General features: G+C 34.6%; 1 protein-coding gene across 2 annotated transcripts; it reads right to left on the minus strand.

The window, feature by feature from the left end:
• Window positions 1-1,305: 1,305 nt before the first annotated feature.
• Window positions 1,306-26,770, minus strand: ringer (tubulin polymerization-promoting protein ringmaker). Of its 2 annotated transcripts, none has more exons than XM_089633738.1 (3): window positions 26,396-26,770; window positions 4,010-4,435; window positions 1,306-2,856 (listed from the first exon to the last, which is right to left on the minus strand). In XM_089633738.1, exons 2-3 carry the CDS (start codon window positions 4,415-4,417, stop codon window positions 2,671-2,673), a joined length of 594 nt encoding a protein of 197 aa, XP_089489864.1. In that variant the 5' UTR covers window positions 4,418-4,435; window positions 26,396-26,770; the 3' UTR covers window positions 1,306-2,670. The 2 variants fall into 2 exon arrangements, with proteins under 2 accessions (XP_089489864.1, XP_089489865.1); XM_089633739.1 differs by having other exon boundaries at window positions 1,306-2,853; window positions 26,396-26,756.
• Window positions 26,771-28,000: the final 1,230 nt, after the last annotated feature.

Below are 28,000 nucleotides of genomic sequence, written 5' to 3' on the forward strand. Positions count from 1 at the left end.
AAGACCTTAGAATATTTTATTTAGTTATTGGTAAAACCAAAAGCAATAAAAAAATCCAAAATAAATCTTTTTTATGAATACTGTACAAGAGTCCAAAATGGTAAGTTTTTAGATTCTCACGGCCAAAAGCATTTTTGTTGTTTGTTTTTGGGGTGTTATGCCGTGTTGCGCTAACTCCTTCTTTAGCCGACGTTTCGGACAGCGTTGCAGTGTCCATCATCAGGGCAGATCCGGTAGATCCGAAGATGTGTAACATCTTCGGCATATGTACGGCATAACACCCCAAAAACAAACAACAAAAAAGAGTCCAAAATGTTCCAAACCATCTGGAGCCAGTGAGGCTATGGCATCCCCAACTGGGGTAAGGTATGAGGCTGAAAATAGTGGGGAGGGGAAGGAGATGGGGAAGATGAAGGTGGCGAAGTACCTGGCTAATCAGATCTGGTCGCCAAACACGACTAAAGCCATTTTAAGCAACTTTCAATTCTGAATTGTGGTCTTAAACCAGGGCGATACTGGGAGTATCTTCCATTCTGGAACGTGCCGCTTATATAGGTACTATAAGTTTTATTTTAATTTTAAATGGATGAATTGATGAGCCTTACCACTGGACCAGGGGTCGTCAGACCAATGCGGCTCTTTGCACAGGCGTTTGCGGCTCTTCAGATATCAACTCCAATTTCACCAGTCTAATGAGATGGAGCCGCCGAACGAACTTTGACTTCATCAGTGTTGCCAACTCAGCTCCTTTAGAGCTAGCTTTGGCTCTAAATCTAAATCATCAGCTCAAAAAAAAAGGTTTACGTCTTAGCTCCTTTTTCAAATATTCTATCACTTTATTTTATACAGAACTCATTAACGTAAAAAGATAACTTAAAAATTCTTCGAGGAACTGGTTTTTTGTATATTGAAATCTTTTTTTGTTTGTTTTATCTCAGAACTTGTCGAAGTCCTCGGCGTTTCCCGGGCTTTACGCAAATCTTATGTAGTCAGTGACCTTCCTCGTGTTTTGATGGTCAATTGTGTAAAATTTCAGTAACCTCCAAATAAAACTGTAGATTTGTCTAAAAAACAAATACATCCTCCCGCCATAGACACTTTTCTTTATATGAATCAATTTCTCTAGCTCTTCCCTTCCATATTTTGAGGAACTGGTTGCGATTTTATCTGAAATTCATACAGATACATTTGTAATCCTGTTTCCTTGACACTTTGGCTCTGCTAGCAACCCCTGCCCTGGACCACGAAGTCTTCATGCCTTATGTTTCTTATTGATTGGAAAGTAATGATATGCATATTCGTATAAGTAGTGAGATATATTTGTTATAAATCAAGCAGCTAACAAACATCGAATCTATAACATCATAGTATAAATATAATGATATTTACAACAAAGAAGAACATACACAAAGAGGTACCTGACATACCTATAAAAATGGATAGTAGTACGTACTTGATAAAAGGTAACAAAAAAGGTCACAATTTTTTTTTTTCATATAGAACAAAACCTTATGACCTATGTGTTATGAAATGCAATTCAATAATTAATTCATAAAATACATACATTTACGCTGGCATGCTTTTTGGCGACTACTATATATATAAGATTTTTCGTGATAAAATATATTATATTTTATTTATTTATTATATTGTCAACTATGTAATAAATGGACAACTAAAAAAAATATACACTATGATTTGATTTTATTCGATACTGTGAAAATATACAATTTTCTTGTAAAATATGTCAAATTCATGACCTTTTCTCTTGTGGCTCGATGAACTCGTAAAAGTTTAGTGAGATAATAGTCAATATTATATGAAATAGGTGTTCTTACTAGAATTAAGAAGAAGTCACCGAGGTTCTTCTTAGGTCACAGTAAGGAGATTAGGTAATTTGCGTTCAAAGAGTACAGTAATACCTTTACATAACTTTAATTTTACGCATGTATAATACAATGCTCTGTAGCGGTGACAGGTGTGAAGCAGTCAACGAGTTAATACCAAGTGTTAGAATTTTGAGATTTGGGTAATACATTTTGGATACCTGCGTATTTACGTAAGTCATTCGTTATGTAACTCGGGTGTTACTGTATTGCAATTTTGTTCTTTGAAAGATAGACCCTATTTGAAGAAGCAACAGATAAGGGCTAAAATCGACAATTTGATTCCAGTTGTTAGATGTACAATATATATCTTATTTTGTAAGTCAAGCGGTTACAACTGTTTCTGAGTGAGAAGATTATTTTTGCACTGCATGAAACATGGAGCAATCTGCGCCAATTGCCGCGACCAATATCCAAATATTGTCATCCAGTTGCATACATAATATATTACTTACAACCTGTTTAGTATTCATTGCTCAACGACATTTAACTTAACATTATTTTACAAAGGTTGTCCTTCAATCTTCAATCATCAGTGGTTTTTAAGATGGCCCTTTTTTCTCCGTTTCATAAATTCATCGATTTGCCTTTGGATGTAATAATATTATGTATTATTACACATAGTTTGTTTGGTTAGGTTATACAAATATCTAAAGATTTTGGAAAAATATAAATTGCTTACGCCATGATCCATGGTTTTAAATATTAGCACTAGGATAGAATACGCATAACCATTTGTTAAAATTACTTTTCTTATATCTATGGTAGAATGCTGCGAAGTCATCTAGTGTGTCTTGTCATACGTATTCTTGTGCTGGTATCCGGTGACGTAGCCGGAAGCGTCAGGTAGGTCCTTCCTTCCCGAAATACCCTTTCCCTTCCCCGTGTCGTCGAATCTCTGCTTGCTGGACCCCGTGTATTTGCTAGGGTCTGTTAGCCTCTCCACTGAGGCGGGGGACTTCACCACCTGCTAGCAAAAGTCAAGGTTTTAATCAGGATTTTTACCATGAGGCGGGGGACTTCACCACCTGCTAGCAAAAGTCAAGGTTTTAATCAGGATTTTTACCACTAATTGAAACGTGGGAAGGACTTTTATAGGTACTAGTAGGCATCAACCTGTACGTGTACGAATTGTCTATATCCGCAACAAAAAACAACAAACCTCAATCGTTATTAGTGTTATATTTAATATTGTACAACATGCGTGGGCATGACAAAGTAGCCTTTGTGCATGAATCATTCTCTCGAATTTGTTTTTTTTTACCCGGATAATGCTTTACGTTGATGGGCGTTGTATTGAATTTCTAATCAAAAAGACAATGGTCCAATAATATGGCTGCCGTCTATTGTTTTTTAGGTATCTTTTGTACATTAAAAGATCATCTATTTTTTTACCAGACTTGAAGATATCCAATAATTCAGGGTCATAACTGATAAATCTGTAATTAAACTCCTGAGGCATGCACACCGAAAAAAGACTAAGCGTCTAAATTACAATAATATTTTTGACGTAGTTTCTACATAGTACCTCCTGGCGGTCTGAAGACAATCTTGAAGATTGCAAGAAAAGTAAACATTAGACAATAAGACAACATTTGGATATTCAAGAACTGTGAGGTAAAAAAAGCTCTATTAGCTAAAAACGTACAACTACAAATCCAAATCATTCAGTCAATTGCAGGGTTTTATGCGACATTGAATGTGAATATTTTATTTTATTTTATTTTTGTTTATTGCAGAAACAAACAGTACATAATTACAAAGTTATAAAAGTTAGTACAATATTTGGTACCAATGACATGTCGCTGACATATATACATTATACATAGGAGGTATATTATAAATTTTATGGTTAACTTACATTTTTAAGTTAAGTTAATTAGTGTGCTGGGGAAGGAGAGAGGTGTGTGTGAGTGTTTGTGTGTGTGTACGTGTGCATGTGTGTCTGTGTGTGGTTGTATGTGTTATGTTGGCGAATTTAGTGTGCTAAAAAAGTTTTTCTTAAATAGAGGGAGAGAAACAAAAAATATATCGGTACTTGTGCTTATTTGAATTGAGTTGAATGTTTGAAGGATGCGAGAAATGGGGGAATTGGCTATAAAATAAATAAAGTTTTAATTTACCCCAAGTCCGGTGTGTCCCGGGGGGCCGCAGTTGGTTAGTTTGTTTTTGATCTCCTCGATTTCCACTTTTTTATTCTTGGCTAGATCCTCCAGGAACTTTTTGTAGTCTTCGACTCCGACCTTCTGACACTTTAACTTCTTGAAGTATATTCCTGTGTCGGTAGTGGTAATCTTCTTGCCGTCGATCACCTTGGCTTGCTTCATCCACTTGTCACTCTGAGAAAGCGTGATCTGTTTACCGTCGGATTTGAGATCACCGAACTTTGAGAATGCTTTGAAAGTATCTTTGAACGTGCAGCCTCCGGCAGGTGTCGGTGATGGACAGCTATCTCCATTATTAGCTTCTCCGTTACTCGTGTCCAATTTAAGCTCAGAAAGCTCTTTCACTGGGGTCTCTGTGTCTGACATTTTGTTTGTTTTCCAAACCTGCAACAGACAAAAAATAACTTTTAACTGACATGCAATAAGCCCACATGATTCAAATTTAGACGACCACATCAGATCTATTTATATAATTGTATAATGATGTTAATTTTGGAAAGATTCGTCATTTTGTGCACGGCAGCTGGAAATAATCTAGTCAGAGCCCCATTAGTACCTATCAAAGAACGTAGAATAAATTATACTAATAGATGAATCACGAAAATAACAAACCGGTTTTAGAAATAACTGTACTTTCATGCAGGTAAGTAAAATGAAATGTACAGATTTAGTTGAGTTGCATCAAACAGATTCGCCATGTATTCCGAGTGACCCAAAACATTTTCCCTCGAAGGCAATTGACCTAACATGTGAGATCTGATGATGTGTGCAAAAGAGAAACCTTAACTTTATTGCAACACAATGCTTAATAATTAGAATTTTCGATGAACACATGAAAGTATTATCAATCCCAAATCAGTAGGTAATTTGTCATTCGCAATCTATAGATTTACAATGTATAAAGTGCGTTAATTTAAAATAAAGTTTTATAGAAACATATAAAAGTGGTTACATAAGTGAGCTGAGACCTGAGATGCATTGTTTGCAATTGTTAAATGATGTACAGATGTACATAATATGTGGCAATTAAAGTATAATAGAGAACTTTCTCTCCGTACACTTATTTTTTCTTTTCCGACTCACAGAATCGTGTTTTTAGTTTTGGTAATTTCGGCACACCTCATCAAAAACTATTGGTTCAATGGAAATTATTATTCAATGATCATGCTTTCATGACACGAGAACGACTACACTATTAAACCACGTTTCTTCTAAGATAGATATTTTCAGTGAAACTTCAAGATTGCAATAAATATATATATATATATATATATATATTTTTTTTTAACACAAGGCTGCGTCTCGACTGATGTTATTAATGTATGGATTTTATTCTTCTTCTTCTTTCGTATGGTGGGGGGTCAGAGGGGGACATCTAGATCTGCGAGCCATTTTAGGGCCTCAGGCGTCGCCATGTGGACCTCATCAATCCCGCCGGGGAATGAATGGAGCGGGCATTCGTTGACCACATGTTCGGTAGTCTGCACCGCACCACATTCACACATCGCCGACTCTTTAAGGCCCCATCTGTGCATCATGTGGGCACAGCGGCTATGGGAGCACCTTAACCTATTGATGGCGGACCAGGTTTTGCGAGGCAGTGAGAACCCAGGCTGTCTCTCGGTGGGGACTATGGATTTTATTTATTGTTATCACATTTAATTTGTAAAACTCCATTTTAAATTTAAGTTAATCTTTTATGTATTCAATAATATCATTATTAAATTAATATTTTTTTAAAGTTTGTTTATAAACAGGCTATGCTGTGTCATTATTATTACGCGTGACAGCTATTTCGCCTTTTGATGGCGTTACCAATCCTTCCGAAAGCCAAACAGAAAGTAGAAAAAATCGACATTTTGTAATCAAGTCGGTAAAAATTATTTTCGAGCGGTTACATTGCTAACGCTGGCTAAACCTTATGAGGTACATCAAAATAATGTACTACGGAAATGTATATCTTAAAAAGGCCTACAGAAAAGTCCGTTACGGTATATGTCTATCTTCCAAGGATAACCCCCAGCAACACCAGGTACACGTCAGATAGTAAAATATAAGACAGCAACGAAAAAAATACTTCACAGGCGAAGCCTGTGCGTGGGTAATGTAGTATAAATTATTAAGAATAAATTTATACACGTGTTACTATCGTGGATTTTAGGAGTGGAGTTATTAGGTATACTAAATCTAAAAGCTACAAGTAAAATGTGTTATGCATTTAGTATTTTATGCTTTCACAGTATTATACTGCCCTGAAGAAGCTACGGTTATAGCGAAACCGGTCGGCATTAGGCATAAAAAATAAAAGTAGTGTTTACTAACTTATTGTTTTATTTAAAATTAAAATATTTATTTTATTTGTCTTCTGTAGACAGATTTATGTATACGTACATAAATAGATTATTTAATAATAAACACTCTATACAGGGTGTATCGGCACGTACACGACAAACTTTAACCAGCTATTCCTTAGCACATTTGGAGTAAAAAATGTTAGGGGCACTTTGCTGTCCGGTAACATTTTTTTTTAATAAAAAATTTATTAATCATATTTTCACCACATGTCACCAATGTTTTATCCTTTGTCAAAGTTTGAAAACCCATCTGGCAATATTTTATTCGAATTCCGTTGAATAATGTACGTGTGTACCTATATTGGCGCGCTTTTACAATCACAACGAAATGGCACTGCACCATTCGTCTAATTTTTAACTATTATTATTTAGTGTGTGCGAAAGAGCGAAGACGCTTTTCGACATACTTGCTTATAACAGCTGTTGAACACGAAAAGCAATGCCAATGACAGTGATGGAGTGTGGAAATTTTTAATTTTTTTGTTTTTAATTGAAAAAAAAATGTTACCGGACAGCAAAGTGCCCATAACATTTTTTACTCCAAATGTGCTAAGGAATAGCTGGTTAAAGTTTATCGGGTTAGTGCCGATACACCCTGTATATGCTTCATTATCATCCCAACTGGAATAGATACAGTATAGATGTGGTAAACATATAAAATAATATAAAGCTCACTGAAACTTTGAGGGTGACTAAGACATAGTTAGGGGAGGCCATTATTTATCCTCGCCCTTGCCCCAAAAAAGGAGGGTTAAAACCACGTTCTAACATTCGTGTCCACATTATAAGGGTGGTGGAAATACATCTATATGTGGCTACGTATTATATTACACATACCACACCCTCACTCGCTATTATGTCCCTGGAACACGCAACTGAACCTGCCTTGTCAAAACTTACTTCTTATTATGTGGCTGGGCCTTTATTTCTCTGTTGCCTTGAACAAAGAGTCCCTCATTGGCCTTAGTATTTCTTGATAGGCCCAATTAATTCACGATAAATAACTTTCTAAATATAACGTTTAATTTATGATTCTAGTAACTTTGTTAAAAAAACAGATAGCGCTACGATATAAACTTCAATCAGCGCTACTAGAAACGCTTATAATAATTCATCACAATATAATTTCAGTTGACGTTTTGGGATTTTTTTTAAATTTTAGGTTATGTCAATATGATTTATAGAAGCGAGGTACTAGATGCATACTTATCCCTCTTCTCTATTTATTTCGTTGGTAATAAAATTCATACACATATTTTGAAATGTCATTTGTCGGGTTTTTCATACCACGAAGCAGCCATAAATCACATCAAGTCACTTTAGATTACCTAATGTCAAAATCGTAAAGAAATTGGCTTGGTGAATACATGGCAAGCATAGAATAAAGAACACAAGACATGTGTTGTGGGGGAATTCATGATCCAAAAGTCAGACCATTATTTGCTTAAATTTCAAATACGGAACAATAGAATAAAGAATAATTACGGAACTGTGTTTCATTATCAATGGGAAATTCAAATGGAATGGTGATATACGATATCACGCAAGTGAAAGAGAAGAACGCATACTAAATGGGCAAGAACATAAAAGTACCAAGTCAGTGGCGACATTCGTTTTCATTCAATTCTACATGTAAAGAATTTTTATTGTTCTTCTGTATGTCTTTATTATGTATAGGCAAGCTTTTATCTTTCTGTTGAGTTCAAATTATCAGACGTTAGATATTTTATATTAATATTATCAAATATAATAATTTAGGTTGTGGGTTGGTCTGTGATGTAACTCTTGTTCAATGAACTCGGATTTGTTTTGAATTTAATCATTCTTTTCAAAATTGGAAATGTTGTATCGAAAATTCAGAAAGGCGATAAATAACCTAATTTAAAAAAAACTAATATCAAATATATTATTTAGTGTAATACTTTTTTAACCAACAAATTCTTTTGATTCTATATTTGAAATGTGTATTTCTTTTGTTGAAATGTATTGGGGTTAATCATAACTAGTAAAGTCAGATTTGTTATTTTTCAATGTTCTGCGCTTTTCAGCTAATATGCGATTACCAATCCTACAATAGGCCACTTGCATCATATTTTTTAAATTTTTTTTCCGGTTAAGGAAAATATTCTAAAACATTCTGCTGTATTATTATTATTTTTTTAATCGTATTTTTGAAACCCTGGGGATTTTTTGAAAATTTCAATCCGAAAAATCAGACCTTTTTTTATAAACCGGAAAGACGGGACATAATTTTATAGGTGAGAAAAAACAATGATTACATAGCCGATAATCATTTTTAAAAAAAAGAACGTTTTCCACACGAATGACACAGCAGAATAACGAGGCATACCAAAAATATTACATCTCATAAATATTTTTTTCCTTGATCCATCTTATTGATCATAAATCATTATAATGTACAGCGTCTATATTAATAAATCCAATGTAATATACTTGTACTTGTAAATTATAATAATAATAAGAATATTATAAAATTTGATTTTGATAAAATCAGTACCATAACCATTATATCTCTAAAACACGTACCGACATCTAAATTGTACGGGGTTCTCTTCACATCTGTCAAAAATTCAAACCAAATGAAAAGTTCGCAGAGAACAAACAATAAATCTAGTGAACGAATTCAAAAATTCGCCTGAAATCAAAGTGATGCCATATAAAAAAATTAAATCAGTGTGGAATTTTACAAAATTAATGTCGTTATGAAATCCATGTAAGTGGCCTATTATACTATCACGTAATTTATCACTGGTCTGCGCTAGTTATTACTAATTTGTAAAATTTGAAAATCCAAATACAGGGTTATCCAATAAGAGGTGTTATTTTGATATTCAATCGTAAAAGATCAATGGTTTCGTTGCTTGTGTGGCACGTAGCGCCGTCTCGTTGAAAGTAAACGTTGTCCAGATAAATACCATCCAATTCCGGCCATAAAAAATCATTAATCATCTCTCGATAGCGCAATCCATTCACCGTAACTGTTGCTCCAGCCTCATTTTCAAAAAAGTAAGGTCCAATGACTCCGCCGGACCATAAACCGCACCAAACAGTCACACGTTGAGGATAGAAAGGCTTTTCAACAATAAAGATGGAAACACATTATTAAAACCCGACGCGACCCGATGAAACGCGATGCGTGTTGAGTCGAATCAAATGTATTGTTTTCTTATGACCAGAATCACACTATGAACATCCGACATGGCGTCGCGTCGGATGTTCACAGTGTGATTCTGGTCATAAGAAAACAATACATTTGATTAGACTCAACACGCATCGCGTTTCATCGGGTCGCGTCGGGTTTTAATAATGTGTTTCCACCTTAACTCTTGGGTTTTCCGAGCCCCAGATGCGACAATTTTGCTTTTTGACGAAGCCACCGAGGTGGAAATGGGCTTCATCACTCAAGATGATTTACATTTGATTCACTCAAGTGAATTTTAATAATTCCAATGCGTTGTTGAAGCATGTATCGTTCCATTTTTATTAATGGCGTAGTTTCTACTTGTCAAATGTCAAAAAATGACAGCTTCAAAAGTAACATCTACTGAAATAGCGGGCTATTCAAAATAACACCTCTTATTGGAAAACCTCTGTAGTTTGACGGTGAGGTAGGCCGTGGCTAGTTAGGTAGGTACCTATGCATTTTATGAACTTTGTTTAGCTGTTTAACAAGTAAAATTTAATGGATTTTGTAGTTTTTATCTTATCCTTACCGGAATGCGATGGCCGAGCAAAAAGTCATATGACGTAATCTTTGTTTCTGTAACGGTGACCTTACAAATTACAACACCGACCAGGTATACAATACACTCCATACACTGTAAAGAATAAATTATTCGTTATTCTGTTTATGTCCGCCCGTAAAGTCTAGATAACACGTGAAGATAAAATGAATCAACCGCTGGATGCCTCTTAGTACTTATCATCACAGGTATGTCCACACTTACAGGTGTGCCAAATAATCACCGGAGATATGAAATTACATATTATAACAGCAGTCAAATATTAAGTTTAATTAAATAAGTTTCTAAATATATTCGCAGGTGGATTGTTATTGCCGTCACGTACGTAGGTACCTCCACCTCGCTTATCTTCACCATTGATGTGTTATATTTAGATGAGACATGAAGCGAGAAAACGGGTTCCGCCACAGACATAGGAATTAATAGACGAGAAGATAAAGGCGAGGGGTAAAATCAACTGTTGAAGAACGAAGGGAGTGAAGATGACTGTGATTCGTCAATAAATCAATCTCACAGTAAATAGGCATCTCGCATTATAATATCACCATTTACTTCTTAAAAGTAAAATCTGCTTTGAATGAATAGACATTTTTACATGGGAGCGCAAATTACTCGCCACGTTATGAACAAATTTGCGAAGTCCAAATTCGGCAAAGTAAGGCAGCTTCTATATTCAGAGTCGTAGTTAGTTTCAGAGTATTTAGTTAAGACACTTTTATAAATGTTCATAATTTACTTCCCAACAACCAACCAGCTTTGTGTTTCGCGTCCAGACGTTTCTCGATGTGATAGTAACAACTGATTCATATTATACGATGTGAATATGCTTAAAATAAAATAAAATAATGCTTATATATGGAATGTAATACGACAATTGGGTTTATTCTCTTTTTTCGCATCTATTTTTACCAGTTTTCATAGTACAAGTAAACATTTTGCCGTGTTATTTCGTAAAATGAACCGATGATGCCTCGACCATAGTTCGCACAAGAATGATGACGTCACGTTTTCAAATATCACTTGAGGCCGTACGCGAGCCCAGCCGGCTCAATGGAACCGGTATGGGGAGTGGGGATAATACGCTTTTAATCACTTAGGGCAGGTCTACTAATATTCATATGTCTATGGGTTCCGCCTTTTTGACCTCCAACTAACCTCCAACTCTTCCAACGCTCTAACTAAAACCACCGCTTCAGGTCTACGCGCACCGCTCTTGGCGTTCTAATAGTGGAACAAGTTTCGACGAGAATATAGTGCGCCTCTAATTATAGCTCTATGTTCTACAAACACTTTCATGATGAATTAAATTAATTTTGTAAACAAACGCTAATTTTTGCCTGATACGATGTCCCAATGTTGTATTGTACTTGTTATGCGTATTCTAATGTATTAGCTTTGCTCGTACTCATGGTTCGTAGCTTCTATCATTATTGAATAAGGTAGGCAGTACGAAAATTCCATACCATAAAACTACAACGGTGTGTGGGTACCAAAAATAATATTATTATGTTAGGTAGGTACCTTATTTTGGTTACACTTTTAATACACAGAAATAGCTACAATTTTTGTAAGCAGTAAAATTTGTAATTCAATGAAGCGTCCGTTCCTGCCTACAGATATTTTATTTAAAAAATTACGTCATGATAAAAAATAGCGGCCGATAGCCCGTTTGGATTGAGATTACTTCCACAATTTGTACATAGTAAGTTTTCAGAAAATAGAGTGAAAATAAGAAAATATTAAGTACCTGGTAATTCTTTATAGCTCCATGTTTGTGAAATATTACATCATCCAAAAGGCTTAACAAAACTAGAAAATGATTTTAAACTAAACATAATTAAATAAGCTTTGAATTAGACATGTACCGAGGTAGGTATATAATTAATGTTGTAGGTTGTTAAAAGGTTCAAATTTTCTAGTTAAAAGATCTTTGATTAATATATGTATCGTGGTAGGTATTTGATTAAAGTTACATGTTGTTAAAAGGTTCAAATTTTCTACTTAAATGATATTTGAATTAGATATGTACCGAGATAGGTATTTAATTAATCCTGTAGGTTGTTAAAAGGCTTTAAATTTCTGGATAAAATCAAGAATTAAAAGTTGTAGGTACAAAATCTACAATGTAGATAATACTTTATGATAAAATGCACTTGGTATCTGATAGGAAACTAAATTTTATCTACTCGTACAAGGAAAACATATATTTTCAGTTATTATTTTAAAAGATAAATATGAAGTGCACACAGTTTTATTCGTTATAATCCTTTGATAAATGATAATTACCTAATAAATGGTTAATAACAATATTTGCGTAATGTAAATGCAACCCGACCATTCGTCGAGGAAAGTTATTTAAAAATAGATATTATTATTATTATTTATTTGAAATTATAAAGAAAAGATTTCAAATTAATGATATTATGTTACATAACAGAGGAACGGCTGCGCGACCCTTTTCTTACAAAACTTAAATTCGGATTTGAGATCAGTGGCTGAGTTGGAATCGCGTTTGGGTCCCACCCAGGAGTAGTGTGTTCAATTAGAATTTCAAATTAAAAAACGCTCCGTTTGCGATGTTTTATTTTTTATTTTATATCTCATCGTGTTGGGTAAGATTATTTTTTAGCTATCCAAAAAAATGCCAAAGTTGCCTCTGAAATTATGAAAAATCTCATCTTTAACGGTCTATATTTCATAATTGAATACACAAATAAATAAAATAGCATAAGTTCATACTAGATTCTTGCCATATCTTTTGATAAAAATAAATATTATTCAGTTTATTTGAGTATTTTGGTATCAAATCAAAATTTAAGTCTTTATGAAAAAGGCCTCGCAGCCATGTTAATAGAGAAATATTCTTGGGTCCAATTGGGGAGCTAGTCTGTTTGCAAATACTTAAAAATAATAATGGTAGGTACAACATAATTGCATAAATATAGTAGGTATTGTTACAAAAAATACCAGTATCTAAAATATTGCACCATAAATGAATAAATGAAAATACGTATAAAATTATAATAAAGAGAATTTACAAAATGTTATTGGGTTGCAATAATAAATCTTTTATCACTATGGTAACATTTTCAACAATATTTAACACGTGAAAATAAATGGTTATCTTAAATTTACCTACTTAGCGACTTTCTGATTCTCTCTTGTCGTGTGTACAAATCATTTTTAAAATATTTAAAATTGTCTTTATTGTCTGACTAATGGCTATTCCAAAACGTGATGGCAAAGTTTCTTCTAGTGGTGAAGGCGTGATCTAATAGACAGAAAAAAAGAATGGTTGGAATATTGAGCTGCCGACTCGGAATGTTGGTAACGTGTTTACAGCAGAGTTTCAACAACACTCACTGATCTTCGATAGTCCCATGATGTCATAGTTATTTTATATTTCTCGCATTTTTACTCTCGCTGCGGACTGCGGAGAGGTCACATCCATCACACTTGTAATGTAGGTACAAACATATCTGCTTAGTTAGTTCTATATTTGTGTGGAATAATTCTGTGTCGTCATTATCTAGGGGAAATATTTTTTTTTGTAATTATGCTGATACTACAGATCGACACAGTGAACTGTGAAGTCGGTGGCGTCGCTATTGTAAATATTAGGGAGCCAGTGCAACATAAATCGCACGTTATTTAGAGGGTTTTATCAATGATTACGTAATATAAAATGATCGCAATGCTTTTAGGCATTTCGGTTTTAGGAAATTTTTTATCAATTACGCCAGAAGTTGGGAATGTAGTTTTATTTATTTTTCGGAATAACTTTATTGAGTAAAACCTCAAATTGTAATATTTAATTATTGAAGACAATATTAGCGATTTCTAAACGAAGAGCTGATTTTTCTGTTTCAGATTTTCGTAGTTTTATTTATTTCGGTTTATTTTGTACCATAAAAGCAAAACATAAATATTTTAATAAACAGAATTCATTTTTAATATCGAATCATTAAAAAATGTGTTTTTAGCTCCTGTATTTGTCGCCTGAAAAATTAACTGTGTCGAGCTGTATCTATTTCCAAAGAAATAAGCTCAAAACAATCTAAATTAAAATCTTTAGATATACATATATATATGAATATGTACCTACCTGAAAACGATGACAAATAAAAATAACGAAATGTTAAAAATTTTGTGATGTGAAATGCGATTAGGAATAATTTATATTATTTACCAACGTATAAATTTGCATATAAACCCAAGTATTTAGTTACATATATTTGTTTATTTGCATAATTCGCGAAGTTAACAAAGAAAATAACACCAAAAGCCTACAAACCGTGAGAATTATTCACCGTATTGTATTTCTAATTTTGTTTTGTACTCGATTTTTTTTTGTGTAGAGTAGAAAGGTATTTTATTTATACGTAAATTTTATTGGTACCTATGTAGCTATAAAATTTACGTACAGAACAATATTAGAAATATAGGGTTTTCCAATAAGAGGTGTTATTTTGAATAGCCCGCTATTTCGGTAGATGTTACTTTTAAAGCTGTCATTTTTTGACATTTGACAAGTAGAAACTACGCAATTAATAAAAATGATCTTGAATGAGCTACAAAATATTTGTTGATTGGGTCCTTGAAATGCGTGAAAATGATCCGGAATTCCATCGAAAATCATCTTGAGTGATGAGGCCCATTTCCACCTCGGTGGCTTCGTCAACAAGAAAAAATTGTCGCATCTGGGGCTCGGAAAACCCAAGAGTTATTGCTGAAAAGCCTCTCTATCCTCAACGTGTGACTGTTTGGTGCGGTTTATGGTCCGGCGTAGTCATTGAACCTTACTTTTTAGAAAATGAGGCTGGAGCAACAGTTATGGTGAATGGATTGCGTTATCGAGAGATGATTAATGATTTTTTATGGCCGGAATTGGATGGTATTGATCTGGAAAACGTTTACTTTCAACAAGACGGCGCTACGTGCCACACAAGAAACGAAACCATTGATCTTTTACGATTGAATATCAAAATAACACCTCTTATTGGAAAACCCTGTATAATACCTTTCTTCTCTACACAATTTGTTTTATTGGTACCTATGTAGCTAACAATGTAGTAGTGGCGTACATTGCTCTGCGACCAAAAGTAGGCTTCGTGTAGTTTTCTCAGTTCGCGTATGACTTGTGCATTGAATATTTGAAATCGGCTATTGGATTTTTGTTGCCAACAGAATGATTTAGCCTTATCGTATTCCTAGAAAAATCTTGAATTTTAAAGGAAATCTGCTAATTTTTTTAATGTTCCTTTTTCTTTTATGAACTGCTAGCCACTGCTATGTTGGTAGCTACGTTTAAATGGGTATATTATACTGGCGATAAGTTTATATTTAATAAGCGTAATTAGTTGTAGGAGATAAATATTTGCACGTAATCAATTAGCCAAATTCCGGAGATCGATAAAAAAAATTATTCGTTTTATCCATTAACTTTTTTTTGCCAATATGCTTTTCTAATATGAAAGTTTTGAAAACCTGTCGAGTGCGTGAAATTGATTTGATGGCATCTCACTTTTTATTCAAAGAAATAAATCACCTTTATTCAACGTCTCGATGATTTGCAAAATAGTTGAACACATCATATACTTTGACGGTATATTCCACATTCACTGAAAAGATAGATATGTATTTTGAACGCGTCCCTCTCCCTAAAGTAAGCTCAGTTTGTCCTTACTTCTGATGAAAACAGTTTTTCACATTTCTAAATCTTTCATGAACAGATTATCGATTTCATCCATATAATAAAGATTAACCCCAGACGTGCCTTGTGGGCGTGTTTCGTGATCCAATAATAGGCCTAAACGAGGCCTATATTTCCATACAAAACTGTGTCTCACCAATAATACGAAATTCAAATGGGAAAGCTATATAAAATTTCAGGCAAGTGGAAGAGAAACGGACAGTCAAAAGTTACTAGTCAGTAGCACATTTGTCTCCATTCAAATTTATATGCAAGGGACATATAGTTTTTTTTTCTATGATTTCATCGGACTACTTCGGGCCTAGGACTAGAAAGGTTTATGTAAACTGTAAACTGGCAACGACAGTTTTCTTTCAAATCTGTATAGAACATACTTTTTGGAATTATCTGTACAGAGTTCACGCTTGTTACTTGCGAGATAAATACGATTTGAGTAAATAAATATCATATGAGTACGTAAATAATTGATGTAGGTAAATAAATGTTAGTAAATAAGTGTGTTCAAAGTGACGACCTGACTGAATCCGGAACGCACGTTTCGCAGAATCGTTTATACATATAATAAAAAAGAAAATATACATAACTACTATGGTAGTACATTTAAAGGTTCCATGATAACTCAACATAGTGACAATTCAACACACTTTTAAAAAGTGATATAAAGTCATTAGAAACTATGAAAATTATTTATTTTTTTAACCTAACCTAACCTAACCTACTTAACCCAGTTAATAAAGTTTTTGTTTCATCACTTTCCATGACTTTATATAACTTTTTAAAAATGTGATGAATTATCATTTTGATGACTTATCCGGTCACCCATTTAAATTGAAAAGTAGGTATATACCCTCAGCACATAGTCGAGGTTCAAGGTGAAAATACAACATTCAGAAACAAAATTATACTTAAATTGGCTATTTAGTCAGGTTTAGTAAGTGACTAGATCTGAACAGCCAGATACATCCTAACCTTTCTCTTCCCATCACCTTTTAATCCCTACACGCTTCAGCCTACCTAATAGCATAATAGGGGATGCCATAATCCCACTCTCTTCTCTTCGGGGACATGTGGATTTTTGTGCGGTACTCACATCTAAAATTTAACTCAATGCTCAATAAAATGAGTTTTATTTTAAATTATTTTTGGATAAACATGTATTACTGGGTAACTAACTACCTATGTATATTATTATTTTTAAAGTAAGCGCTGCCTATGTTAAATGCCATGCTTTTGAATTAGTGTCTATCTAATGATAATAATGGTTTCTAGTCACAGTGTAAAATGGAGTTATCGCATGTCAAACGTTTATGGTTTAGCACATTAAAATTACACGCCCAGAAGTTTATCATCGACAATTATATCATCTTGTTATTTATATCACCTGGACACACCCATATTGAAAAATAGCGGAAATCGTGCTGCTAGGGGGCATTTTCCTGTAGCTTATGAAAAATGACAATAAGAACTGATAACATAGTAGAATTTCTATCAAATTATATACTTTCATCGGTAAGTTTTTAAAAATATCTATTAGAATTTACCTTTTTTATTTTTTGATGATTGAAGTGGAATCTTAGAAGTGTAAATTAACCCACTTTCCGACATCCGATCGAGCTGTCACTCGGCAGATAGACTCGTTGACGATGATAATGCATTCTATCCACCGGTGACAATAGCGCATACGCGCTCGGACGTATACGAATTTCTCTGAAGTTGTATGACATTACAGCAGTTAATATATGAAATAAATGTCGGTCCTACCCAATTGGGATCTGGCTCAGGTGCAAATCCGTTGCTTGGTTGAGAAGAACTACGGAAGGACACGTGGATTATATAAGTGCAATTTAAAATTAATTTCAGTACCTACTCTAGGTTTGTTATAAGATATAAAGCAACAAAATTAATGTGTATATCCGCTTTTATCTATTCTAGATGAAATAGCAATGAAAATTTCCCACGAAACATCTACATACATGTTGTGCAGAGGCAACTATTTTATAATGTATGGCTCCGAATGCTGGACTATGTACAACTCCTACTCTAGGCAACTCGAATCAGCAGAAATGCGAATGCTTAGATGGACGGCAGGAGTATCATTAAAAGATAAAATTAAAAGCTCACGCATTCGTGGTAGCCTGGGTGTCACTGACATAAACAGTAAGCTAGAGGAACGACAGTTAAGATGGTATGGGCACATAAGACGGAGACCACCAGACCACACAGTGAAGCAGGCAATGTCTATAGAGCTTCAAAGACAGTCATCCAGAGGTAGACCAAAGAACTCCTGGATGACCCAATGCTCCAAAATCCTACAAAGAAACGGCCTAGATGAAAGCGACACTCAGAACCGAAGAAGCTATAACCTGAGAACGAGAAGAGCCGACCCCAACAGCCTACCTAGGCAATGAGTTGGGATAGTGCTAGGAAGAAGAAGATCTACATACATAGTAGTGAGTAATATACATAAATGCATCACAAAAAACGTAATTGTTTTTTTCTTAAAACTGCACTCATTTGTGCGCTAGGCCATCGATATATATTATGCACATAATAAATTTCCATTGTATTTTGCGTCTTTATAATCGTCGTGTACCCTTTCATGTTTGTTTTGTTCTGAATTTTGCAACATGGCTATAAAAGCGATAAACTGATTTGAAATGGCTACGGGCTATAAAACGTTAATGAAGGTTGGTGGTTGGCCATACAACTTTAAGTGCGTAAATTTTCACTGTTTATGGTCTTTTTTTTTTTTTTTTACAGTATTACCGCACAAGAGTCCCAACTGCTCCCGTCTGGAGCCAGTGAGACTATGGCATCCCCAATTGGGGTATGTTGTGAGGCTGAGGGTATTGGGGAGGGGAGGGAGATGGGGAAGAGGAAGGTGGGGAAGTACCTGGCTATTCAGATCTGGTCACCAAACACGGCTAAAGCCATTTCAAGCAACGTTTCAATTCTGAATGGTGGTCTTACACCAGGGCGATACTGAGAGTATCTTCCACTCTAGTATCTAGTAATAAATATGTAGTTTAAAAAATTTCAAATTCCTGAATATAATCACAGGTGGCGCAAAGTAATCACCCTATCGGAAGATTATATAATTTTTGCAAATGGCGGCAAATGTCAATTCTGCTTTGACATTTGTGAAGTAAACAGACGCAGAAAACAGGCCAATAAGCCATGGAAGGCTGTACTCCTTAATAACATTGTTTTTTTTCCATTTTTTGCGGAATAATTCGTCTGTGGTACCTACGGGTCTGCAAGATCACCCGATTTGAACGCTCCAGACTTCTTTTTGTGGGGTTTTTCGAAGTCACGTGTTATGTCAACAAGCCCCAAGCTCTTAGCTCTAAGTCAAGAATGCAAGAACTTATCGCTAGAAGTACTCGCAAAAGTGATGGAAACCGCCATAAAATAATGGTATAAATATTACATTGAAAAAAAATGAAGACACCAAATAAATATAATCCAAAAACAGAACCAAAGCTTTTCATTTATAAAAAAAAATCGTGATTATCTTTGCGCCACCTTGTATATGTTTCTCGGCAACAGCAACTAACATAAAAAAAATACGACATCTTTAAATGATTTTTACCTAATCTAAGTGATTTTTAGACTCATAAAACATTTGTTTACAAAGTAATCATATTAATTCGACAGGGTTTTAATAAAGTGTATACACAGTTGGATGAAGTTTTTTTAGGTTTCTGTGTGATATTTAGCGACATGAACCAGACAACAACGTGTAATAATTCCGTTCAGCTGTAAATTGTTTGTGGAATATTATATCTTTCAATTAGTCCCTAACGTAATACTACGTTTGACCACGCCTTCTAATATAAACATCAATTAACCCACTACGGAAATGATGGTTTAGTTTTCCAAATATACTTATTTTATTCGGTACAATAAGGTTTAATATGTGTTTAAAATTATTTAATTGACTGGGCGCGGGCGTAACGAAGTCCTGTTTTAAATTTCGTATGTCTCTAAAATAGTTCCGTTTCTGTTTCAAGGCGGTGACTTTTTTTAATGCTTCATATGTCTATGATGCTTCAGAAAGATTTAAATCCGTGAAATCCATGTCTCGCGTTTATTTGGACTTTCTTAATTTTTAATGCTTTTTTTCAATATTATAATTTTTTTTTCACAATTTGTCCAACGTTATTTGAACAAATTGTGTAATTCCTTATATGAAATATAAGTAGTTTCTTACAAATCTTATGATTTCAGGGGAGCTATTGGTTTTGTTTTATTAAATTAGATACCAAAAAATGTACTTTTTTGGACTAAAAAAGTATATTACCAGATACCAAAAAATGTACTGTACCAGCGGCGGTTCGTGGTCTTTTCAACTGGGGTTCAAAAAATCGAGAGAAGATATATTTAATCAAAATGTACTTACTGTTGTTGTTGCTATATACTGGAGAAAGCTCAACACAATATTGCATAACTAGCGACTTGGACAATACGACATTTGCCGAAACTTTCGTAAAATTAACTAAGGAATACAGCGTCTTATCTAAAAAGGGTTGAATTTTTAATACGAAAATATAAGTATGGATACATTAAAATCTGTTCATTTTATTCGTAAATTTAAAGATGTCATTTAGCAAACAGTTGGATAAATGCCAAGAAAATAAAAATGTTCAAAAATTTACTATGGAATGTTAAATACCAAAACATAACAAAATAAAAAACATTTAACTTGAATCCTTATTGTGACCAAAGACCGGCCGGCGCCATCCGTCAATCTCCGGAGGTAACTTGGAATTAAATATCATGCTTCGCGGCGCACCAGGATAGTGTTAATTTGGCATTGATTTGCGATAACACCGTCCAACGTCAAGGTGATTGTGATGTTTTGTATGAAGCATTTTGTACTGATTCTCTAACGCACAAAATGGGAATACCAGGTTGCTCTTCGACCTCTTTTTCGGTTGCGTGGATTTTTAAGGCGGAATTTTAGTGGTGTGCTGTTTAAAATGTGCTGATATTATTATGATACATGTTGTCTTCAATAAATCTTTTTTTAATGGGGGTTCACCGCACAAACGCACTTTAGAGAAAACCGCTACAGGTAAGTACCTACTGAAGTATTAATGTTATGAAATTGCTGTTGGTAGGTACTCAATACTACATAAACTTCATATATCTCTCATTTATGGGTTGAATAGGGATTCCATAAAAGTATGAATTTTGTATCAGGGGGATTACTTTTGATAAATAAATTGACAAGATAATCGCATGTGAGGTCTACAGCCAATATTAATTGATAACTTTTTTGTCTAAGTGTGTTACCTGCTGTTAATCGTTTTACTCATAAAAATATCAGATTTCGTTAAAATAACCTGTTGCAGGATTAATTTATTTGGTTACACCTAACCTGTAACCTGTCCCCCAATGTTATTTTCCATATGTAGATAATTTCGTACAACTTTTATGTCTAAATATATGGGAATATATAATATAATATAAACTCATAACTTTGCATTATTCGAACCTCGATAACTTCCCCTCGAGGTTCTGGAAAATCCGTAACATTAATTTGGATCTCCGGACATACTGGCGTCTCGGGAAATGAAATTGGGAACTTCCTAGAAAAGGATGACACGTCCAATGCGATCATTACTCTCGCCAATTTTGTACCCCTAAAAGGAATTTTTCGATTAGATAGAACCTGCACAGAATGAAAAGGATATTGGCAAAATATTAGATAAATCAGGGGAGACGTCTCAATCAAAACACGATTCTGGTGGAATCACACACGACTTGCAAATTAAAAAAAAATATACATATACTCTTGTTCGGATATAATTTAAACATTGAGCGATCTTTTCCAACAATTTTAGTACATTTAGCGGTTTTACCCTTTGTGGCCTTGAAAACATTAAATTACGTTTGATTGTGGTTGTTATACTCTAATCAATTTCCTATTTTGTTTCAAACTTTAAATCTGATTTCGTACTTAAGTCTCTCTCCGCATTGAAGTTCTCCATAATCTCAAACTCATATTAATTCTTCAAACGATAAACTAACCATCACTCCGTCTAGCGCAGGGGAAGGCAGAGAGGATGAACCGCCACATATTTTTGGCACACATTCCTTGCTTAATTCACACGCATACGTAGTCTCAAACAAACCCTTCAATTATTCTGACTAAAGGGTCAAAGACATGACCAAATTTTTCAAATGATTAAAAAATATATTCACGCTCTCCGCATTGTGAATCGTGTTGATAAGTCTTGAGAAAGGTGACAGCCTAATTTGATAAAAACAAAACCAAACTTATGTTCCTCCTCACAGAAATAATAATACACATCGACACGACGACATAAAATAATAATACAAATCGAAACCGCGACATAAAATAATAATACAAATCGAAACCGCGACATAAAATAATAATACAAATCGAAGCCACGACATAAAATAATAATACAAATCGAAACCACGACATAAAATCTAATAACGTGCTTCACGATTCACGAGTATAAGACATTCTATATTTTGCTCGCATAATACATCATCGGTTATTTGTAAAGTCGCTCGTTAGTTGCGTGTGAGATTAGTTTAGCATGCTGTGCTATAAAATACAAAGTACATGCCTACAAAAGTACATGTGGTGTTATGTATGGGATCTAGGGAAAAGCGAATAGCAAGCGGGGCGCTAATAATAAGCCAGTGGGTTATAAAGAACCATTTACACAGCACTTTGATCAGGAAAACTGGCAAAACTTTATTCGTTATTTTCACCGTACAAATGTGGAAACCTACCCCAAAAATTTACTTTCAAACTTAGGTAATTTCGTATCCATGCACGACTCTTGTATGTTTGTAAATCTTTAATCGACTCATTATTATTTATTGCAATGTAAACAAGGCATTGTTTTTGGGAAACCTTTCACTAAAAATATTTGGCTTGAAGCAGCAAAATGACCTACCTCATTTTAATAACCTTTGATAATAGGTAGGTTACCTGAAAAATACTTAGCAATTTGTAGTATAATAACTTTTCTTGTATGCCTTATTCGAGAGATGATAGCCTCCATTCAAAGCTCTGGTAAAACTGTAACTCTGATTTGGATTCCTGGACATGTTGGTATCATGGGTAATGATATTGCGGATGCCTTGGCAAAACAAGGAGCGTCCAACCCTGTTGTTACCCTCGTAAACCACATTCCCCTATCTGACATTTTTTCCATCATCAAAGATAGATCCCGCAATGTTTGGTCGGAGTATTGGCACATTGCTAGTCAATCCAAGGGAGCCTGCTATGCCTCAATACAAAGGACTATTCCATCAAAACCGTGGTTTCAGCAATTCCCTCATTTTTCTAAAAAAGAAATTTCTACACTCATTCGAATGAGGATCGGACATTGTTCCGTTCCTTCCCATCTTTTTAAAATTCACGTCGTTGACTCCTCAGATTGTACATTCTGTGGTCTAGAAGTGGGAACTTTAGATCACATATTTTTTGGTTGTCCCTCTCTAAACAAATATCCTCTCTTCTATCAAGCCTTATCTAAAATTGCATCCCCTCCATTCAACATCTCATCTCTTCTAAGTCTGAACTCGACTCCAATTTTCATTATAATTTTGAAATTTGCCCATTTAAATAAAATTAATATTTAAATTCACCTTTCATTTCTCAATAATTTTAAATGATGGCCAAGAATACCCTTGGAGGGTGAAAGCCAGAAATAATGTTAAAAAAAAAAATTCTGGTTTAAAATTTTTGACTGTTAGCACGATTTCTAGTATTTTAAGCGAAACGTCTCGAGAGCCCTTTATTTAGAAGTAGATCGGTTATCGTTGTCATCCGGTAAGCATTAACAGATTTTTCCTAAGACCTAAAAATAGCATCAAAACCGAAGAAAATGCATTTATTATACACTTAACTCAAAGTTTGCAAGATTCGAAATCAACCGATTGCTAGCTGAGCGTCATACTATATGTAATGTTATGCTACGTATAAACAGGACAAGATTTCCGCGAGCGAGCCGCGAATCATGGGAAAGGAACGAAGCAACGCAAAAACAAAGTAATTCGTAGCTCAGCTCGCGGAAATGTGTACGTGTTTATACGCACCCTAATGTAGTGGGTTATTCTAACTGACTTGTAGGTAGGTAGATATCATAGCTGTAGTAATAAAAGTCGGGTTGTTTTTTCAGGGTTGCCCTGAGAACCCGAATGAGACGTGGGAATTCTCAGATTATTCCTATTCCATTGTTGGAGATGCTGAACAGAGGGGCTTTTATGGAGAGGAATGATGAACCAAGGTCTTGAAGAAACCCATGTTTTAAGAACAGTGCCGAATTTGGCCTACAACACTTATAGAAGGGGCGTATAGCTAGGCTAACAATTGTGTGTTGTGATGTATTTTACTCTTATAACTACAGTCTACAAGCTTTGCTTTTATACTTTGTTAATAATTGTAAAATTACCTACCTTGTATAAATACATGTGTCATTTTAATTTTTAGTATACAATGTATTTTGTATCCTGATAAAGGAACCACTGTTTATTATTACCAACGAAGTGTTTAATTTCCTAATTTAGCTTTTCGGTAAATCCAACATTGTGTATCGGATGGAGGAAACGCAAAAGCTGGCTGGTATTTTCAAAGACTAACTCCCTTAACTAACTTGAAAACGATATTATACCGGAAATAGTCAGCTGTGCGCTTATATAAATATGTAAATTATTAACGTGTCCCTTAACTTGGCACGATTGCCAAAAGGACTAATGATGCTAGTTCCTACAGTCTACTAAAATGTCGTTAATAAGCACCGCATTTCCACCTTCTGTATGTTTTTCAACAGCTTAAATCCGATGGATTGCCCGTTTTGAGTGGCAACATATTTATGCTTGTCAAAAAACTTGTTTAATAAAATTCCCGTTGCTTATTTAATAAGTCTGAGTCCGTCCCTGACTTCAACATCACGTACACACATAATAAATAATCATCTTGCTGCAATATTTAAGCTGTCTTAATTTGGAAGATCAATTAACATTATTAATATGCATACCTCGCGACGCGATAATATCCTGTCACTAATTTGTAGGTACCTATACATCGTGGACGAGTAAAAACAAATATTTATTATTTAGCTCCTGTTTTAATAATGCAAATGCAACTGCAAGGAACATCGCCACCAGTTTAAATCACACAATAAATATTATAGCAATATTGATTGATGTATTTAACCTAACTCGTCATAACCTCATTCTAAAGCAGACAATGCAGCTATTATCATACGGCTAAATATAAAATCCTATTCCTGATTAATTCGTTAGGCAGATGAACCATAAACAAAGTTCTTAGTTCCTGCCACCCTGCTTGTCCGCCAGTCTGCTAACACAAAACCCACGTATCTTTTATGTTTTTTTTCTGTTGTGATAAAACGAGAGATAAATAATTTAAAATTATTATTATTCATTTATGCTAGACAGATATCGTAGATTGATGGATTAAATGAATCATAAATAATATGATAATGATTTTGTTAGGCAATATAAATAACCCCTTTTCGATAATGAACTCAAAATGACATAATGTTTATTTAAAGACAGATACAAACTGATCTGTGAATGTGGTAATGAATTCGGTCAATATCGACTACGGAACATTACTTTATATCAAATGTTTGTCGCCACCTTGGTCTTGGTTTTTTTTTAAATAAAATGTTAGTTAGTAGTTACTGCCTTTTTCTTTTGGAAATTTGTCATAAAAACTACTGTCGTATAAATAAAAAATAATAAGTAAACGAAGAGTCTGAGTTTGCACTGTAGATACCCACTACCTTTTTTTAAAATACAGATTTCGTTCCTGCATCGAGGCATTGAATTAGAACACTGAACGCCATGTTATGACCTATCTCTGTGGGTACTTCAATATCTATATGATGTATTCAAAGGAAAATGGGTCACTCTACCCCGAGATGTCAAACTATCCCTTTGTCCACAATAAGGCTACTGGGCTACATAATATTATGAACAACATTGCGACATTTTCTACACAGGCACGTATGCATATTTACACTGTAATATGCCTGAATTCATCTCCATGCATAATATTATTACTACGTTGAAGATGTACCTATGCGATTGATGTCATTGCTAAAAATAATTCTGTGAAAAAAACTGGTAATAACACAGAAAAACTTTTAAATAAATTGTAAGAAAGTTTTATAATATCTACCAAATTGTATGGATAAAATGGAGATTTTAAATATTTGAATAATATGTTTGCATGATTATAAATAGTAATGATATATATTATGCATAAGCAAGGTTTTAATATTTTTATTTTGTCATAAACCGCCCAAACAGGTTTATTTTCACTTTACTTCGTTCATATATTTATTAAATTAACACGTCCCGAGCAAGCTCCATTACGCGCTAACTTTAAGTTTTCAAAGAAATCTTACAAAGGCTTTTAAAAGGACGCTCAGAAAGGGAGCGCTCGAATTGTACCTATTATTTCATCCCTGTTTAGATCGGTAGTACTTACTTCCGTTTTCTTTATCCCTCCAAAATTGGCCTTTATTTGGCAGCGGCTTCACCGGATTCGGGCACTGCACGGCGACTAATAATTATCACTAAACACACACTTGAAATAATCTGATAACTGATGTATGCAAGCGGAGATTAAACTAATCAGGTTGCACGGTGAAAAGCGGATTGGTCGCACTGAAAGGCGTCTCTCTGACGGCGGGCGGCTGGCGTCTGGCGTCTGTCCGGCTCGGCTGTACGTCCCGTGCGCTGTGCGCTAGTCAGCTAGTGTACCGGCACTGGTACTAATGGATGAGGTAGGAGGAGTGCTGGGAAAACGATGGCCGTACTCGCACAGCTTTTCCTCTCGCTGTGTTCTCACTTTCCCCCGCGCTAACTTTATCTGCCATTACGCACAATTCATAGGCAATCGATAAACAAAACCCCGTCAGCCTTGCATGTTATCTCCTGTCGGATGGCGGCGGTGACTCCAAGGTTTAAATATCTATTTTTAAATGTTAAGCATTGACACAGTGACAGGGTTCCAGTGGCTGTGCATGTGTTTGTTTGGAGTATGGCTACCGAATATTAATTTATATTCCCCCTCTTTTCGTTTATCAGTGTATGTGTGTGTGAACGAGCGTATTCCTAAGTCAAGTGTTTAATGCCTTGGTATGAGTGAATTTGTGTGTAATTGCACGTTGGATGAGCTAATATTATCGTCTATGAATAGGTGATAGATATTTATTATGCAATAAACATAAACACTTCGCAAAACGTACTGAGTATTTTAAAAATAAGGCAATACGAATAAAACTACTAAACGAAATATGAAACAGAACAAGACACAGAACATAAAAAAGGTAAAGGTCACAACTGAGAATCATACACAGGATCTCTGTCTTATCCGGACAACGCCTCTAACCACTCGGACAGTGTAACCAGATTTTTGTCGATCTCATAATATAACATCAGAATTAACAATATTATCCTCAAGTAAAGTTCCAGCAATTGCAACAGTATAATAACCTTCAAAAGTTATTCCAGTAAAATTATTTGTGTTTGGTAAATTTCAACCCAATCCCAAACGCAACATTTGGCATGAATATATGTACAATAATAAAAGTAAAACCAACTGAAATATTTAATCCCCAAACATGACTGACGCATCAAAGTAGGGGTAACTTTGTATTTTAAAGGGAGAAAGAGAGGTAAATAGAGAAAGGGCTCGCCATCACACACAGGGAATTTTCGGGACGTGTCCCTCGTGACCATGAATTCGCATTCATCTTCTTTTGTCTTGGTTTCACACATACGCGCATTGGATGAAAGTTATTCGGAACAATAACACAATTTATATAAAGGCTTTACGTTGATTTGTTTCTGTGATTACAATAAAATTATATTATTGACTCAGCATTGCCGAATCCTCTTTTAGCTCGACCGTTTTACATTTCGTCCGTATATAAATTTGTTTCTACCTGCCTGAAGAAACTTTAAAAAAAGAATTGTCATTGAGATTGAGTGACGTTTCTTTGAAAAATTGTATAATTCCTTATTTGAAATTTTTTTTAAAGCTGCATTTACGTATTTAAGGTACGGGGTATTTAAGGTACAGGGTTTT

The sequence above is a fragment of the Hesperophylax consimilis genome, chromosome 7, assembly GCF_061612785.1.
Source record: "Hesperophylax consimilis isolate HC1 chromosome 7, BYU_Hcon_1.0, whole genome shotgun sequence".
Classification (NCBI taxonomy): Eukaryota; Metazoa; Arthropoda; class Insecta; order Trichoptera; family Limnephilidae; genus Hesperophylax; species Hesperophylax consimilis.

What these genes read in the sequence shown, in the direction of transcription:
- ringer (XM_089633738.1), bottom strand. Translation starts at nt 4,417, where the DNA reads ATGTCAGACACAGAGACCCCAGTGAAAGAGCTTTCTGAGCTTAAATTG. An exon ending in CGGGACACACCGGACTTGGG is followed by an intron (nt 2,857 to 4,009) that starts GTAAATTAAAAC and finishes GACTTTTGCTAG; the next exon opens with CAGGTGGTGAAGTCCCCCGC.